At 55.9% G+C, this 16043-nt stretch overlaps 1 protein-coding gene across 3 annotated transcripts in view; it reads right to left on the minus strand.

Annotated features, from left to right (window-relative positions):
* Positions 1–1807: 1807 nt before the first annotated feature.
* The window catches only part of ANK1 (ankyrin 1), a 216451-nt gene continuing 202215 nt past the window's right edge, over positions 1808–16043 (minus strand). Inside the window, exons 1-5 of one of the 3 annotated variants that reach the window (XM_039235586.1) lie at positions 12887–13323; positions 12269–12352; positions 11212–11277; positions 10737–10870; positions 1808–4394 (exon numbers count right to left, since the gene is read on the minus strand). In XM_039235586.1, the coding sequence (XP_039091517.1) occupies positions 10772–10870; positions 11212–11277; positions 12269–12352; positions 12887–13105 (468 nt within the window). In that variant the 5' untranslated portion in view covers positions 13106–13323 and the 3' untranslated portion in view covers positions 1808–4394; positions 10737–10771. Of the gene's footprint in view, positions 4395–10736; positions 10871–11136; positions 11278–12268; positions 12353–12886; positions 13324–16043 lie in introns of those variants that run through there. The other 2 variants (XM_039235585.1, XM_039235584.1) reach the window with 2 other exon arrangements.

The following is a 16043-nucleotide window of genomic DNA, read 5'->3' on the forward strand; positions in this document are numbered from 1 at the left end:
GGGGTGGGGGTGCGAAACGGTGGCCGCCCTGAGAGCCTGGGAGTGGGGGCCTGCCAGGCAGACTGGGGCAGGGTGTGGGAGTGGAGCAGCTCTGCGTGTGTGTGCCCTTCGCACCACTACCTCCGAGCAGCCTTCCCTGATTCCCTCTGTCCTGCCATCTTCCTCCTCCGAGGAATCACTTGTGCCTCTGCTGGAGCCATTGCCGTGTTCTGCCTGGCTTGGCAAGTGGGCTGGAAAGCTTTGGTGGCTGAGATGGCTGTTGATTCAGTGGCGGGTCTCCGTGGCAGGCACTCGGTTGGAGCTCAGTCACTATTTGATGGATGGGACCAGGCTGAGTTGCAGAGCACCTTTTATTCTAATGAATTTTTATAACACACAAGGCTCTACTGGAGGCTTCCATTGTGCGAACAGGGAAGCCAGGGCAAATACCCGGGTGTTTCTGTAGGGGGCAGCATCCTTTCTTGTGGTTCTTGTTTTGTTTTGTTTTAATGGAAACTAGCAAGGCACTGGTCTGAATGTGCAAAATGACAGGAAAATAGTGATTGCCAGACAGATGAGATAGACTCCTGTCCCTCCTCTGCCTGGCAGTTCCAAAGCCTTTCCCCATCGGGCTGCGGGCTCCTTGGCTATCTCACCACCCTGTGGTCCCACTTTGGCAGGGGGGAGAAAAGAGGTGCCCCATGCTTTCTCCTAGACCCAGAACTCGGCGTGGGATGGCGGGGGGTGGCGGGGAGGCTCGCCTCTCAGATAGAGCCACACTCTCCCTGTGCTGCTGTTATCTGCCTCGGTAGACCTGGCCCCTCTGGGCCTCGTTCTCTGTAGCGTAAATGATGCAGGTTAATGCAAGAAAGACCTCACACAGCCTGTGGAGGTTATTTCTCTGGATTAAAAACACGAAGCAAGGTTCTTATTCATCTGAGTTGGCTGTGCTACCAAGCTGCCCGGCACAGCCATTCAGGAGACTTTAATCCCGATTCCCAGTGTTGCCCCTGACCTCGCCCAGACGATTGTGATCCTGAAAGTGTGATTTGAAAACCCTCTGGGTGATGCGGCGGCACAGGCGTGGCTGGTCTCTTGGCCCCCGATGGCTTTTCTGATACTGAGGGACAAGTTACAGATTCAGAGTGAGGGCTGGCAGTGCTCGGAGGACCCTGCAACTGTGACTTGGTCACCCCCTAATGACGGGAACTTATGAGGAAGAAAAGCTGCAGCACACAATTTGATTCCTATTTAATGCCAAGCTTGCCCAAGACATTCATGTTTGGAAATCCCAGTCTAAAGAGCCTTTAGCAATTGTTTAATCCATCCCCCCATTTGACAGATGAGAAAACTGAGGCCAGCTTGGTGGACAGCCTTGCTTGAAGTGAACAAGATGATTTTCCTAAAAGTTCTTGAACTTTGATGGCGTTGAGTGCAGGGGCCAGACCCCTTCATGGGGCAGGGTGGGGTGTCCTGGGGTAGTCCCCCTTAGTGTATGCCAGCTGTGGGGTCAGCCATGCACCCTGGGGGCTTGTGGTACCTCCTCCATCTACCTCAGACTTGTCCCCCATCTCATGGTAATGCTCAGGAGACAGAAATCTCTTCTTTCAGCTCCAGGGGTTTGAAGCCTCTGGGCTTTTCCCGGAGTGGGCAGTCTGATGGAGGGGCTGCCCCGGTTTCCAGGGAGTGGGCACCTCCCTGAAATGCAGGCCTCCCTGCTGACCGATCCCACCCGCAGACTCCTTCGGGGCCCCAACCCAGGCTTCACTCCTGTCCCAGCGCCTCAAATGCCCCCCAGGACGAGCCAGGAAGGAGAGATGGAGCCCTGTGCCATGAGTCAATTTCTTTATTAATTTTGACATTTGTTCAGCTGGTGTAGGGAGAATGGTCTATACATCAAGAGTGTGTGGGGGGGGTGGGGGTTCTCTCCCGATAACAGAGCATTTGGGAGAGAGTCAAGAAAAGAGTCATTTTCATAACAATTAAAAAAATCAAGGTAATTCCAAAACTTCTAAAAAGCGTCTAATGTGCAGACTGCAGCATTCTCTAGGCATCATGTGGAGACCCCAAACTCCTCCCCTAACAGCTCCTACTAGCAACTGGAGCGCGCAGCCATGCCGCCGAGGGCCTGGGGCCGGCGGGCCAAGCAGCCATGCCAGACGCAGCGGAAGGTGCCAAAGCATAGCCTGGAGCCGCGGGGCCCACGCCGGGCTCTACTAGGGGCTACGGGGGGCGGCGGCGGCGGCGGCGGCGGCGGCCTGCGGGGGGACCGCGCGGGATCGAGGAGGGGAGGCGAGCCCCGCGCCTGGCTTCCCGGGGCCGGGAGGGCGCCCGGCGGACGCGGAGCAGCGCCGCACCCCTGCACCGCGGGCTTGGGGGCGTGGGGGGCCGGGGGCCGCGCCTCCCGGGACACCGCCCTCGGCGCACGCCTGGCCCCCAGCGCCCGGGCCGCCCCTCCGAAAGCAAAGCGCAAGCCGCCGGGTCCAAGCGGAGCGCCTCGGCCGGCCCGGGCGCCTGGGGCCTGCGGCCTCCGCCGGGAGACCTGTGCGCTGGTGACAGGCACCAGGGCCGTGGGGGCTCGGTCGGGAGGGAGCTTCTGTGCTACTTGGAAGGTTTGATGTGTCTGAGGACACCTCAGAGGAGCGGCAGGGCGGAAGGTGACAGACAGGACGTCCACAAACAAAGGCCCTTGTGAGCGAGAAGAGCCTGCCAGTCTCTCTCCTGCCCCTAGAGGGCGCCCGCCGCGCAGGGCGGGGCGGATTGTGCTGATTCGGGCCTCGCTCCGCCGGAGGCTCTAGTGTAACTTTAAGGCTCTTCCCTGGTGGCACCGAGGCGAGGAACAGCCAGCTGTCTGCTTCCTTCCTGCTCTGACCGAGGGCCTGGCCTCGGAGGGGCTCCGTCCTAGCCCGGGGCCTCCAGGCGGCCAGCGGCTCTCTCCTCCTCCGGCTCTCCTCCCCCTGGGCCTGTGGTCGGGAGTGGGCCCCCCGCCCGCCTCTCCGAGTGGGGCGGAGGGGCTTGGTCAGAGTGGGGGCACTGAGGCTGTCCAGCCTAGGCCCCCCATCCTGTGGGCTGCCTGGACTTAGAGCACCAAGTTGGCTCTGGGAGACCCTGGCGGGGGGGTGGCTGACTTCTAAGAACTGGCAGATAACATTCAACTAGGCCTACTCCCTTCCTTCCTCTTTCACTGAAAGACAGGCTGTAGCTCCTTCTCCTGCAGCCCGGAGAAGTCCTCAGGAGCTGAGCTGTTAGTGCTTTGTACAAACTGCTAAAGTGTTTCTATTGGTTTGCATAGTATTTATTGTTTTTCATATACACAAGGCTGATTACTGTACAGTTTACACTTTGAACACAGACTATGATATAAGTGCTTGAAGATATAGAAAAACCTCCTCTCTATTGAACATGCTGGTGCAATCCTGGGACAGCCACCGGCCCGCCCCCAGCTGAGAGAGAAGACCCTTGCAGATGGGGCACTGGCTCCCTTTGAGCCCTACAGCTAAGCCTGGGGGTCCTCGCCTCTGATTCTTAAGTCCCTAACACAAGGAACCCCGAATGCACTCTAAAGGTAATGATTTTCCATTGGAAGATGATTAATACTGAGACTGGCAGAGAGAGAGAGAGACAGACAGAGAGAGAGAGAGAGAGAGACAACATAAAAAAATTCCAGTTTATCCACAGGAGATTCTATACAGCTTTGGACGTCACAGTAAAATCTGTGTGTATACTGAGGAGACGGGAGAGGTGCTTTTCTGTGTGTGTGTGTGTGTGTGTGTGTGTGTGTGTGTGTGTATGTGCCTGTGTGTCCTGAATGTCATATAGAGCTTTCTGGGAGGAGCGGCCCCCTGAGGGAGGCGGAGGGGACGTCACAAATGGAATGGAGGTGTGCGGTGGTGGGGAAGGCTGGCAAGTGGGGACATGGGATTAAGGTGCCAAACTGATTTTGTGCCTAGTTTTCTTTTCTTTTTCTTTTTTTTTTTTTCTTTCCAGGAAGCCCACGTGGATTTCCTACAGATGAGGTTGAAAAAAAAGTACCCTGTAACAAGTCAAAATTAAAATGATTTAAAAAAATATATCATCCCCAGCCACAAAAGAGCCCTTGTTCACGTTTGCGTTCACACGCTCTCTCGAGCTCGTTTTCTATCCCTCTCTCTCTCCCCGCCCCCCCTTCTTGAGGCATTTGTCCTGATTCCCAACTGAGATCCGTCGTTGCTAGAGGCAGGATTGAGGACTGTAGGCCATGCGTCTACAGTCAGTCGTTCATGCGAATAGGAGACTAAAGGAAGTCCCTTACAGAGATCATGCCGTTAGCCTAGAGGAACAGGCGCACCACTTCTGTAGCCCTCCGCTCCAGCTCTCCTTCTGTGTGCATGGCAGAGTGTGTGTGGAGTTCAAGGGTTGGGTGTCGAGGTGTGATCCTGAGGGACACAAAGAGAGAAAGAGTTACTTAGACTGTTAAGGTGCAACTCCCAGCAAAACCCCCAAATACTGAGTTTTGCGCTGGCTGTGTAGGCAGGGTCAGATTCGGGAGAAGCGGCCAGCATCCCCAAGCAAGGCAATGCAGTGAAAGGCGCTGAGCTCAGAGCCCCTGACCTTCGTGAAATACCAGCCTTCCTAGTCCCCCTCCCCAGCCCAGAGATGGCCCCTCCGGCGCGGCAGCCCAAGCCTGCCCTGGTCCCCTACCGCACGGGTGAGCTCTGCAGAAAAGCCTCCTGTGGGTGTGCTCCGTGCCTCGGAAAGGAGGCAGGAGGCTCCCATGCCCACAGTCGCCTGGGGGGAACCCATGAGTAGATCCTTGTACCTAGGAAAGGGGCCAAGTTCATAAGCCAGGGCTTGTGCTAAAGAAGGGAGCGAGCATGCCCTCCACTTTTTCAGTTTGGTTCAGCCAACATGCATTGATGTCTCTGAGTGCCAGCCCTGGGGACCCAGAGACGGAGCAGACATGAGGTAAGGAGCTCAAGGCCCCAAGGGACGACAGTCTACAAGCTCTCACTGTCATGTGCCTCTGGCTTCTCTCCTCTGCAGGGGCAGAGATCTTGGAAAAAAACAAGTATGTTCTCCCTAGAATATTATGTATCTCAGGCTGGCAGACAGCAGCTTTGCCTGCAGAGTTAAGTCCCAATTCTGTAGCCCAAGATTCACGAGGAGACACCACCCCTGCCACCCCATGGCGCCTCCTCCTCCAACCTGGGGTGAGAACTCCGTGTTTCCAAGACTAGCCACTCAGGATTCTGTCTGCGGGACCTGGGGATGGGTGGCGAAAAGGAGCACACAGAAATAAAGAGGCTGACAATCTCCCGGAGAGGGTAGGAAGTGACTCAGAGAGGCAGAAACTCATTCTGCGGCAGAGCTGTCCCCAGACAGGGAGCTGTCCTGGGCCCTACAGGTGACGTGGTTAGGGAGGAAGCTGGAGAGGGTCAAGGCGAACTCAGCCCCGAGCGGTTCTCCAGGGATGGGAGGGTGGTGCTAGGTTCGGCACCAGAGGCTGCCACAAAGCGAAACGTCAGGCCTTCTACTGCTGTGGCTCAAAAGTACTGTCACCCTGGAGAGCAAGACTCTTCCGTCACTTCCCTGTCAGCCAAGCCGGTCTCCTCTGAGCCCTCGACATCCACGGTGCCCGGCACCACTTCCTGCCTTGTCTGAGGCTCATGGATGCCATCGAGTTCCCTCTCTGCTAAAGCTTTGCTCACCACCTTCAAGACCTCTCCTCCAGGGAGCCTCCCTGATAACTCCAGTGCCTTCTCATTTCTCCCCCTCATTTCTGGAAGCTCCCCGCTGCCTCTGCTTTGTATTCAGAGCGATCACAGAGTGTAGCGGTTAAGACCAGCAACTCTGAAGCCAGCCACCTTGCCTGAGTTCATATTCTATCGCTGCCAGTTCCCTTGGTCATGTTACTTACACTCGCTGTGACTCAGTTTCCCCTGCTATAAAATAAGGGCAATAATAGGATATACCTCATTAGATTGTGGTGATGTTTCAAAGAGCTACAAAATGCTTGGGACAGTGTATGTGGATGTCAACTTTGGGCTCTCTGGAAACGCCACTGTCTTTGTGCTCTTTCCTGGGTCACACCTGCAGCACCTGCCTGGCTGGGGTACAAACACTCTGAGGGTAAGAGCCAGGACTTACCCTTCCCAGTGGTTGGTGGTCCGTCCCCCTAGTGCCCACCCCAGTGCTGAGCATGCCTCAAATAAGAGACCCCTTAAAATCTTGAGCCTGGGGAAAACAGCTTACCATCTTCCACTTTTCTGCCCAGACACAGAGCAGAGGAGAGAGGTGAGGCCTCAGAGATCATTCTATGGCAAATGCTCATCTTGTCCTTAGGTGAACTGAGGCTCCGGGAGGAGCAGTGAGGGGCTAGTGGGAGCACCCAGCGGTGGCAGGCGATAGGACTGGAAGGCAAGTCTCCTGGCTGCGTCCTGGGCCTCCACCGCCCTGCACCTCTTGTGGGGGGGTGGTGCCCCGAGGGAAGGTCTCACCCTCTAAAGAGCTGAGAGAGCAGCACCCCCCCACTCCCAGTGACAGCGCGGCTCAGTGCCTATCCCAGTCCATCTGCCCTCACCCTACCCAGTGTCTGTGGGCCTCCTCCCAGCTCCCTCAGCCCCAGACTCGTACCCCTGCAATGGCTAGGGAGGAGGGTGGGCTATGACTTAAAACAGCAAAATGAAACATGACCCCTTGCCTTGCTGCCCCTTTGGCCACTGAGATGACTAACTGCTTAACTTTTAAACTTACTAAAACATTCCACTGTCAGAGCTAGAACACAAGTTCTTGCAACCACGGCGTCTGAGCGGTAAAGCATCTCTTAAAAAACAGCACAAGATGGGGGCACCGGGGTGGCTCAGTCGGTGAAGCATCCGGCTTTTGATTTCAGCTCAGGTCATGATCTCAGCCCTGCATTGGGCTCTGTGCTGACAGCGGAGGGCCTACTTGGGATTCTCTCTCTCTTCCTCGCTCTCAGGCCCCTCCCCTGATGCCTCTCTCAAAATAAATAAGTAAATAAAGCTAAAATTAAAAAAAAAAGAAAAGGAAAACAAGATAAAGCTGCAGCCTTGTGCTGAGGCTTCCTGAGAGTCCCGAAGGTGGAGCCACGCAGACGCAGAGGAATGCCAAGACCCCATGCCTGCCCAGGACGTGGGCAGACAGAGTGTGATGGGCTGCGCCTGCACAGCCCTCCAGCTGCCCGCTCCGCGCTGCTGTTCTCACACGACCGACACCCGAATTCTTGGACCTACGTACTTGGGCACAAGGCAAAACCCACCAGCTGCTTCTGCCATGCACAGCCAGGCCTGGACTCCACAGGGGTTCTGTGGCTTCTTACCCACCACCAGAGAGCACCTCCTCCACCCACCGGGCCTTAGCTACAGAATCCTTCTCAAGGTGGGAGTGACTGGGGGGATCAGATGGGTGAGGGAGCTTCTTCAGGTCTCACCCCTAATGGGGGTGTTCTGCTGTCTTTCAACAAACTACAACCATCGATGATTCCGCTCGGCCCACTTTTTAAATATCACGTCTACAGCCGTGCCGCATCACCTCTGAGGTTTGGAAGGAAAACCAAAACTGGTTGGAACTCGCTCCTTAATACACATAAATATCACTTGAGAAGCTTGATGGAGAGTCCTGAGTTCCAGGATTTTCACTCAGTAGGTCAGGGACAGCGACTGGGAACGTGCATTTTAACCCAACTCTCGGATGATGGTGACACAGGATGTCAGTGACGCTTTGAGAAGCAGTTGGGTGAGCATTTAACAATGTATATGGCCTTTCACAAACACACCCCTCTGTCTTCGTCACCATCCGACAAGGGAAGAGTGGCATCGCTGCTATTCTATGGCTCAGGAACCCGAGGCTTGGAGAGGCCAGCTGACCTGCCCTGGGTCATGCTACCATCTTGTCTGCACTGACTGAACACAGATGTCATTCACCCGTCATGACAGCCTGCCCAGCTGCCATGACTATTGCTAAGCCTCTCTGTTGAGGTGGAAGGGACTGTGTGCAATCTCCCTCACGGGGACGGAGGCTCAGGACAGTCAAATGACTAGTGCAAGGCATGGCGACCTGGAGAAACAGAAGGAGCCGGGCCTTGAATAGACTCCCAAGCTCCAGCTTTCACTCTCTGTGAAACAAATACAGTCAGTTCTTGCCATTCGCGGTGGTCATGTTCCAGAAAGTAGCCAACACTGAACCACTGCCCTCAAGGAAAATGCCTGTGAACCTCAAGGTGCCTGTGAACCTCTGTTGGCCACGTCTTTGTCAGACAATGAACACATAACCTTGATTTACGTTTCTGTATAAAGACACCTTATTTAGAACATACTGTGGATTCCTTAACGTTGAACTCACCACCAACAGCGCTCTAACTCACAGCAGCGAATCTTATCTAATGTACGTCTTTGTCCCTGTAGGGCACCTCACAGCCTTTTACTCTTAGGAACACCAGACAGCACTTTGGCACTAGGCCTCGGGGCCATTTTAAACAGCAAAATCAACAAAAAGCATAAAAATGCAAAAAATGTGGCACTTGGGGCACCTGGGTGGCTCAGTCGGTTAAGCGTCTGACTTCGGCTCAGGTCATGATCTCATAGTCTGTGGGTTTGAGCCCTGCGTCGGGTTCTGTGCTGACAGCTCAGAGCTTGGAGTCTGTTTCAGATTCTGTATCTCCCTCTCTCTCTGACCCTCCCCTGCTCACGCTCTCTCTCTCTCAGAACTAAAGAAAATATTTAAAACATTAAAAAAAAAAAACCATGGCATTCAACAGCTTGCAAAAAGGACACCCCGTTCATAGCACGAGAGCCCCGTCAAGGGCGCAGACTGCCGTCTTGTTCGCCCTCAGCGGGGAGCGTGGACCAGGGCGATGCCAATTTCTCGCCATGATGTATGTGTGTCTGTGAACGACCGTGAAAGCACTGTGAGTGTGGGTTTGGGGGTTGCCATAAATCTTAGCCAGCAGGCAAATCTGCGAGTGTGGAATCCGTGAACCCCAAGGGCTGACGGTACATGCTTATGAGTGGGTGGCAGTAAGTACTGAGGGTGAGAGGGCCGTCGGCCCTTCACGCCCTTCACCTTCTGCTCTGCAGCCCTGGTCTTGCTGGGGGGGAGGGGCACTGCAGGCCGCCCCCACCAGGCCCTTTGGGACCTAGGCGGGAGCCTGCCTCCACTCCGGCTCCGTCGCCACTGTCCCCACCCTAACAACTTCGCCCGCCCCTTTTTAGCAGAGGCCCCGGCACGGTGCTGGAACCAGGCTGCCTGGCTCTCCAGACAGCCAAGCGCCGTGTCTGGAACCGTGTCCTCTGCAGGTCTCAGCCACCTTGCAGATCATCCATAGAAAAAGTAAAAAGAAGAACTTCTAGGCTCCTCCCCTCCCCCTAGCCTGGCTTCTATCTCGGCTGCCTCTCTCCTGTTGAGGATCATGAGTAGAACAAACCCGACCCAAACAGAAGCTGAAACGTAAAGCCACCGCCGCGCCGCACGGAACATTAGGCGGAAGAGGACAATTCCTTCCACGCTCCGTTCCTTCTAATTATTTGCACTGTTGGATTCTCTCCAAGACTCATCGCGGCTAAGCCACTAACCCGGTAGCCTGGCGGGACCCCCCGGCAGTGCCAGGGTTAACACTGTGACCTCCTTAAGCTGCTGAGGAGTCATGTCTAATTTTATCCTATCACTGGATCCGCAGGCAAGCGCTGAGGTATGTTGGGAAGCCCAGAGCCAGCACTTCTGGTGGCTCGGGAGGCAGCGGCCCTGCTTTTTGCTGAACACAGAAAGCCTGAGCCTGCTCTTCCCTTGGCCCAGAGCCACCACACCCCCAGGGGTTGAACCAGCAAGAAGCTGGTCAGTGCAGTGCTGGGGCCAGAACGCTTCCGTGCTTCCTGCCGACTCCCACCCCGATGCATCCTGTACTGAGCTGCCCCGAGCGGGGCACAGTGAACGGCCTCGGGGCAGCTCAGTACAGGATGCCTCAGGGAGGACGGAGGTCAGAGCTGGCCACGGAAGCCCCCTGCGCCGCACGGGCCACCAGGAGCGCCTTCGCTGTGTCTTCATGGCCCTCCCTCACTGCGAATCACTGCACACCGCTGCTCCTCAGCCGCGCCGCCCCCATGCCCACGCGCCGTGCACCCAGCCCTGACAACCCTCTGAACCGGCTGGGAGATCGCCATCCACCCCCCAGGCCTGTTCCCTTCACCCTTTCCTAGAAAGCAACAGGGAGACGTGTCTCAAGAAACATCAGAGAATCGGTGCCTTGCGTTCACCAGGATTTTCGATCGGTTCCAGGTTCAAGAGTCAGTGTCGTCCTAAGTCTGTCACTGCTGGAGCGCTTCCGACGGACTTGCAGTGAAATGGCACAGCCTCGGCATACCCTACTGTGCTCCCTGAGACCTGTTCCCCTCCTCCAGATCCCCCTTGCTTGGCTTTGAGGATAATAGCACCACTGAGATTTACTGAGTGCTTTCACTCAGCATGACCTTTTTTCAAATCTGCATTTTCGCACTCCCGGAGAGGTCATCAGCAGATAGTATTGTTGGCTGTCTTCTCGAGGAGGAAAGGGAGACTCAGAGACGCAGTTAGTAGGCTGGGAAATGGGAATCTGTGTCTCGAGGCCATGGCACCACTGTCCCCCCTAAATCATGCCGGGGGTGCCACGTGGAGGTGTGAGCTCCCCGGTAGAAGGGGGAGATGTGAGGAAGTGAGCGGCCATTCCCGGGACCAGCCACTCTGCAAGGACCAGGCCATGCAGAAAGGATGCAGAAAGACGGGGTTACCTCCAAAGAGGCCATGTGAGGGGAGGGGCTAGACATCATTGCTTCCCCCTTTTCAGGCTGGCCCGCTTCACTATCTGAGCCCCCTTCCTGTTCTCTATCAGGTCCGGCTGCAGGCCACTCCCTCTCAGCTCCACCTGGAGACAGCAGCAGAGACAGAACGCAGGACAGATCACATAGAGAGACAGGCAAAAAGTAGGCATGGGAAGGAACGGCCCTTCCAAGGCCGTGGAAACCCTGCCTGCCAGGGAGGAAGGAGGCTCGTGGGAGACCAGAGGAGGTGAGCACGGTCTGAGCAGCAGACTGGAGCCCAGAGAGGGCGGGCGCACAGGTGAGCAGCTGGGAGAGGTGACGGGCGCCCGGGAGGGCCAGAGCCTCCTGGAGGCCCCAGCCGCCGCAGTACCTTGGCATGTGTCATAAAGTAATCAATATCAGCTTCCATCTCACTAGGGTCCTCCAGGGGCCCCTCAGCAATCACCTCCTCGTGCTCCTGGGTGTCATCGGCACCAGATGAGTCAATCTGCCGAACAACTTTGCGAATGATCTGGAAAAGAGAGGGAAGGGAGAAAAGGCCCGTGAAGCCATTGGAACAGAGGATGAGAAGAGCAGGTCCCCGGGAGCGAGATCTGGGGGACAAGAAGCCTTTGTCCTTTGTCCTAAGGCGCCCTTCCTTGAGTGGCCAAGAATGGGGCCTGGTCTCTGACCACCTCCCATCACTGTGTGGAAAACAAGTTCTGGGCAGCCTCAGAGGGGCTGGAATTCGCAGATGGGTCTCAGCTGACGTCATGAATCATCAGGGTTTGCCTCTTCATACTGTTGGAAGGTCATGCTGTCTTCCCCACACTGTGCTCTCCTGAGGGCAAAGGGTACTTCCTTTTCATCTACGGTATTCCATGCGCTTATGCTCCCTTATTCAGTCACCTGAATATTCTGTTTCCTTGGTGCACACCGTGTACTAGGACTGGGAGATGAACAAAGTAAGACACAGTCCCGGTCTGCATGAAGCACACTTCGCAAAAGAAAAGATGGACACACCTGACCGGTCTTGCTTCAACAGCAGGAGCAGCACCGCAGTGGAAACACATACAGGGTCTTCCCTTTGCTCCTCCTCTCCCTTCTGCCCAGACCTACTACGGTGCCCAAAACCTGACAGGCAAAATCAGGTCTACTGACTTAAAACCTGCTACCACAGGTAGAGCCTCCACAGCCTTTTTGTTTTTGGAGGCCGGTGGTAGTTCGGGGACCCCCATCCTGCTGTTTTCAGGGCTAGACATCACTGGACAAGTTTGGGCTGTTCCATGGAGTCTTCTAGAACAAAGTAGCAAGAGCTGAATTCAGGCTGAATTGGGTAAAGTGGCTTTGAGGAATGTCATGCCGGACCTCAGAAGACCAGAGCTTCCGGCACCTGAACCGTCTCTTCGGAGCCCTGTCTACCCTCTGCGAGGGCGGCAGCGAGAAGCTGGGAGATGAGTCCAGCACCATCTACCTCCCCCCGCCCCACGTCTCTTCAGCTCAGGGTGACTCTGTGCACCCACCTTCTTGGTGACAATGTTGCCCTGCTCATCTGTGAACTGTTCCTCGGTCACCTGCTCCCCTGGAATATTCTGAAACTCATTCCCCTAGGGTTGGAGAAAAGGAGAAAACTCAGGATTAGGAGGCGGGCAGTCTGGGAGAGACATGGAGGAGAAAGAAAAGAGCAGCAGCCAGCAGCTGCAGGCGGACGAATTCCACTACGGCAGGAAACTCCAACTCAGCAAGTACTGGCAGCCAAACCGGGGGCTCGTCGAGGCGTGAGCCCCCGAGGGCCGTGGGGCCCGGAGACAGCAAGGAGCCCCAAGCTTGCAAGAGCCTCGCGTGCCTGGTTTCCTCAACAGGGAGCAGGCAAAACCGGGCTGGTTATACAAGGTTTACAAAGGAGGCCCAGAGGGAGGGAGGGAGGCACCTAGCTTATATTTCGACAGCACTTTCCAGTGTAGAAAGCCCTTCCACAGACACCGAGGCCCGGAGCTGAGCCTCCCGTGCCACCGCGGCAGGGTGGGCTGTGCGGACGCCGCCCCCGGGCCCCTGACGTGGGGTCCCGCCCCGCCCCCCAGCTGCTGCCCGCGCAGATCGCAGTGCCGTGCCCTCAGCCCTGCCTCGGGCCTGGTGGTTACCTTCAGGAAAACCCGACGCCGGACCACCCTGGTGGAGATGGTCTCCTCGTCGTCACTCACGCCCTCGCTCTCCCCCAGCTCCTTGTCTAGCTCCTGGTGGATGTGCTTCAGCACAAAGCACAGGGAGCCCTTGACAATGTGCATCACGTTCTGACAGCTGACCAGAAAGAAGCCCAGGAGCACTAGACTGACCAGGAGCTGGGTGATGAAAGTCCACATCCTCACCTCCTCAGCAGCTGGGCCCTCCGGGGACTAGCGGGCTCGGGGGTCCGGCCGCTGTGGGGGTCCAGCCTCTCATTCCCCTCTCGGACTCCCAAGTGCCCCTGGGGCCCCTTCCATTCTCTCTCCGCGGGAGACTGGACGGCCCCTCGCTAGAACTGCCCCGCTGAGTGCCCTCCTGCTGAGCAGCCCCGGGCTCTGCCCTCACGCCTGGGTGACATCAGGCTTCGATAATTTTAGCTCCCAAACCAGCTGCTGGGGCTGTCCAACTGGGCTAGAAGGGAGCTGGCAGGTGCGCGTGTCCGGGGCACTGAAAGCGCATGTCAAAGTCACTCTGTGAGTGACTGCTGCCCCGCCCTGTGCTCTCGCCCTCCAGGCCTGTGTGAACCAGAGGCAGTGCTGCCTGGGGACACACACGTTCTCTTTCTGGGACTCCAGGCAAGACATTCGAGAACGCGGCTACTTGTGTGCTTCCCTGGGCTGTCGCTGCCGTGATCAGAATGGAGCTCACCCCAGTGCGTGGGGGTGGGACTGGCTAATACCCTGGAAAGACAGTGAAGGGTTTATTTCAAAAACAGCCCTGGAACGAGTGATTTGCTGAGGCGTCGCCAAATTAGCGCAGGGTGGGTCTACACTGGTGGTGGGGCCACCCGGAAGCCCTTGCAATTCCCATCAGCCCCGAGGGCCGTCGGCACTCCCCGCCCCCCTGACCGGGCACAGCAACCCTAAACGCAAGCATGTAACCGGTGTGTCTATTTAAGGCCTGTCCTCAAAGGCTCTTCCCATGCTGGGCTGTCAACGCCCACGAGCAGGAACCACGGCGCTTTAAGCTCGTCTCCACAGGGCTGATTCACAAATGCGGCGGGCAGCAGCTGTGGCCGAAAGGAATCTCACTTTCCGGATCAGGCTGTTCCTCTTTGAGTAACAGTCCACATGGCAGAGGGAACAAAGATCTGGGACCCAGCCAGCTGACCCTGCCACTCACTCACTGTAAGGGCTTGGGAAACCTGGGTACCTGCTCTGGGCCTCAGTTTCCTTCCTCTGTAAAACAGGGATGACTGAAGTGCTTTCCCTGCCCATTCTGGAGAGTGCTGAGAGGCTCACACCCGTGTAGGAGTACTACCACTCTGAATAACAATAGCAAACCCTTCCAGGAGTGAGTACTGCTGGCAGGCAAGGTTCTACGGTTCTACGGTTCTACGTGCATTTCACACACTAACTCAGTTTAGCCTTCCAACAACCCTACATTTTTCCATTTTACACAGAGGAAACAGGCATGGAGAGATTAAATAACTTGCCTGGTCAAAGAGTAAGGAAATGAGTCGCATTGCAAACTCCCATCACTACACGGTACTGCCTCATTTCAAGAAGGAAACACCGGGAAAAATAAAAGCCCAAGGCACCTGCGAAGGAGCTGGGCACTGGAGAGCATTTGGTTTGAGACCAGCCAAGGAGAGTCCAACTTCAGATATTGCCATCTGGGGACTCAGAGAAGAATGTCCTGCAGGCATCTCAGGCTTGCCTCCCCGGCGCCAAATCATAGGGCATCTCTCTGTCACTGTTTCCAGAGACTTCTTGGAAATACTAGTAAATGGGCGCTTTGCAAACCCTGGCCTTACATGGGCCTCATTATCATCTCCGGGGGCCCGTCAGATGATGAGGACAACAGCTCATGTACAATGTCCAATCTTGTCCTAGCCAGGGAAGGCATTCGGCCTGGGGGCCCTTCACAACCACTCATTCTGACTGGGAAGCAGGGATCCCGACTTTCCTGGCCCTGACCTTGGAGAAGCCCTCGGCCTCCCTGGAACCTCAGTTTCCCTACTGATAAACGAGGCAGTTGGATCCTATGACCTAGAAGGTTTCTCTCGTGGTCCCCTACGCTGCCCCTGCTTTCCCCCAGTGCTCCTGTTACCAAAGGCTGACTGCAGAAGGGCCATGCATAAGAAGGCTCCCAGCATCTTTCTCTTTCCCCAGGATTCATGATCACAAGCCTGGTTAAGAGCACCCATGCTCTTGGCCAAGTGCTTGCTGTTAGCAGCAACAGAAGTGCCAAAGACTAGCCTGCAGGCCACGAACGCACAGGGTGGTCTGGGGTTAAAAACAGGCACAGCTGCCTGTCCTGTTCGAGTCACATACGTGGAGGGAAGTATCTAAATAAAACCATATCGCAGCCAGCAGCCCAGGACTATCGTGCGGCTAACCTAGTCGTGGGGGCCCCAAGATGCATGCTAGGGCTCAGGTTCAGGTAGGGCAGACAGAGAAGAGAAAGCAACAGAGGGGAGGGAGAGGAGGAAAGGGCTCCCAGACGAGGAAACGGTGCTGTCTGAACCAAAAGAAACCAAATAGACACAGAACGCATCGTTTTTGCACACGCTAAAAATACATCTGCACAGAAGGGCCATGCGGATTTTATAAAAGTGCATACGTTAAAAAGGCACGCCTTAACAAGGCGTCTGGGATTCTTTCAAAACACCGTGTTGGGGGAAAGAAGAGCGGCGGAGGCATAGGTGAAACAAGATTGGCCGTAACTGGGTTACTGAAGAGCTCGGGTGGTGTGTGCATGGAAATTAATATGCTGTTCTGTGTTTGTATTTATTTGCGGCTTTTCAAAATACAAAATATTCCCGGAAACATATTAAAATGGAAGTCTATGGGAGTGGGAATGTAGGGGGGCAAGAGAAGTGAAAGGGGAGTGAAGCTAAAGCGACCAGAGAACGAAGTACAGCAGGGCAAACCCAAACGGAGGAGGGACGTCTGAGGGAGGCAGAAGCTGGAAATCAGGAGCGAGGCCGCCAGCCTCTCCTGGTCCCCCTGCCGAGCCCCTCGCAGGATCACAGGATTCCTGAGGCAGCACACCTTGGCGGTGATCCATTCACTCCTCCTTTACCACTGAGGAAACCCAGATGTGGAGAAGAGAGTGGCTTGTCTGTGGCCA

This window comes from Hyaena hyaena, unplaced genomic scaffold, assembly GCF_003009895.1.
Source record: "Hyaena hyaena isolate Hyena2069 unplaced genomic scaffold, ASM300989v1 scaffold_100, whole genome shotgun sequence".
NCBI lineage: Eukaryota > Metazoa > Chordata > Mammalia > Carnivora > Hyaenidae > Hyaena > Hyaena hyaena.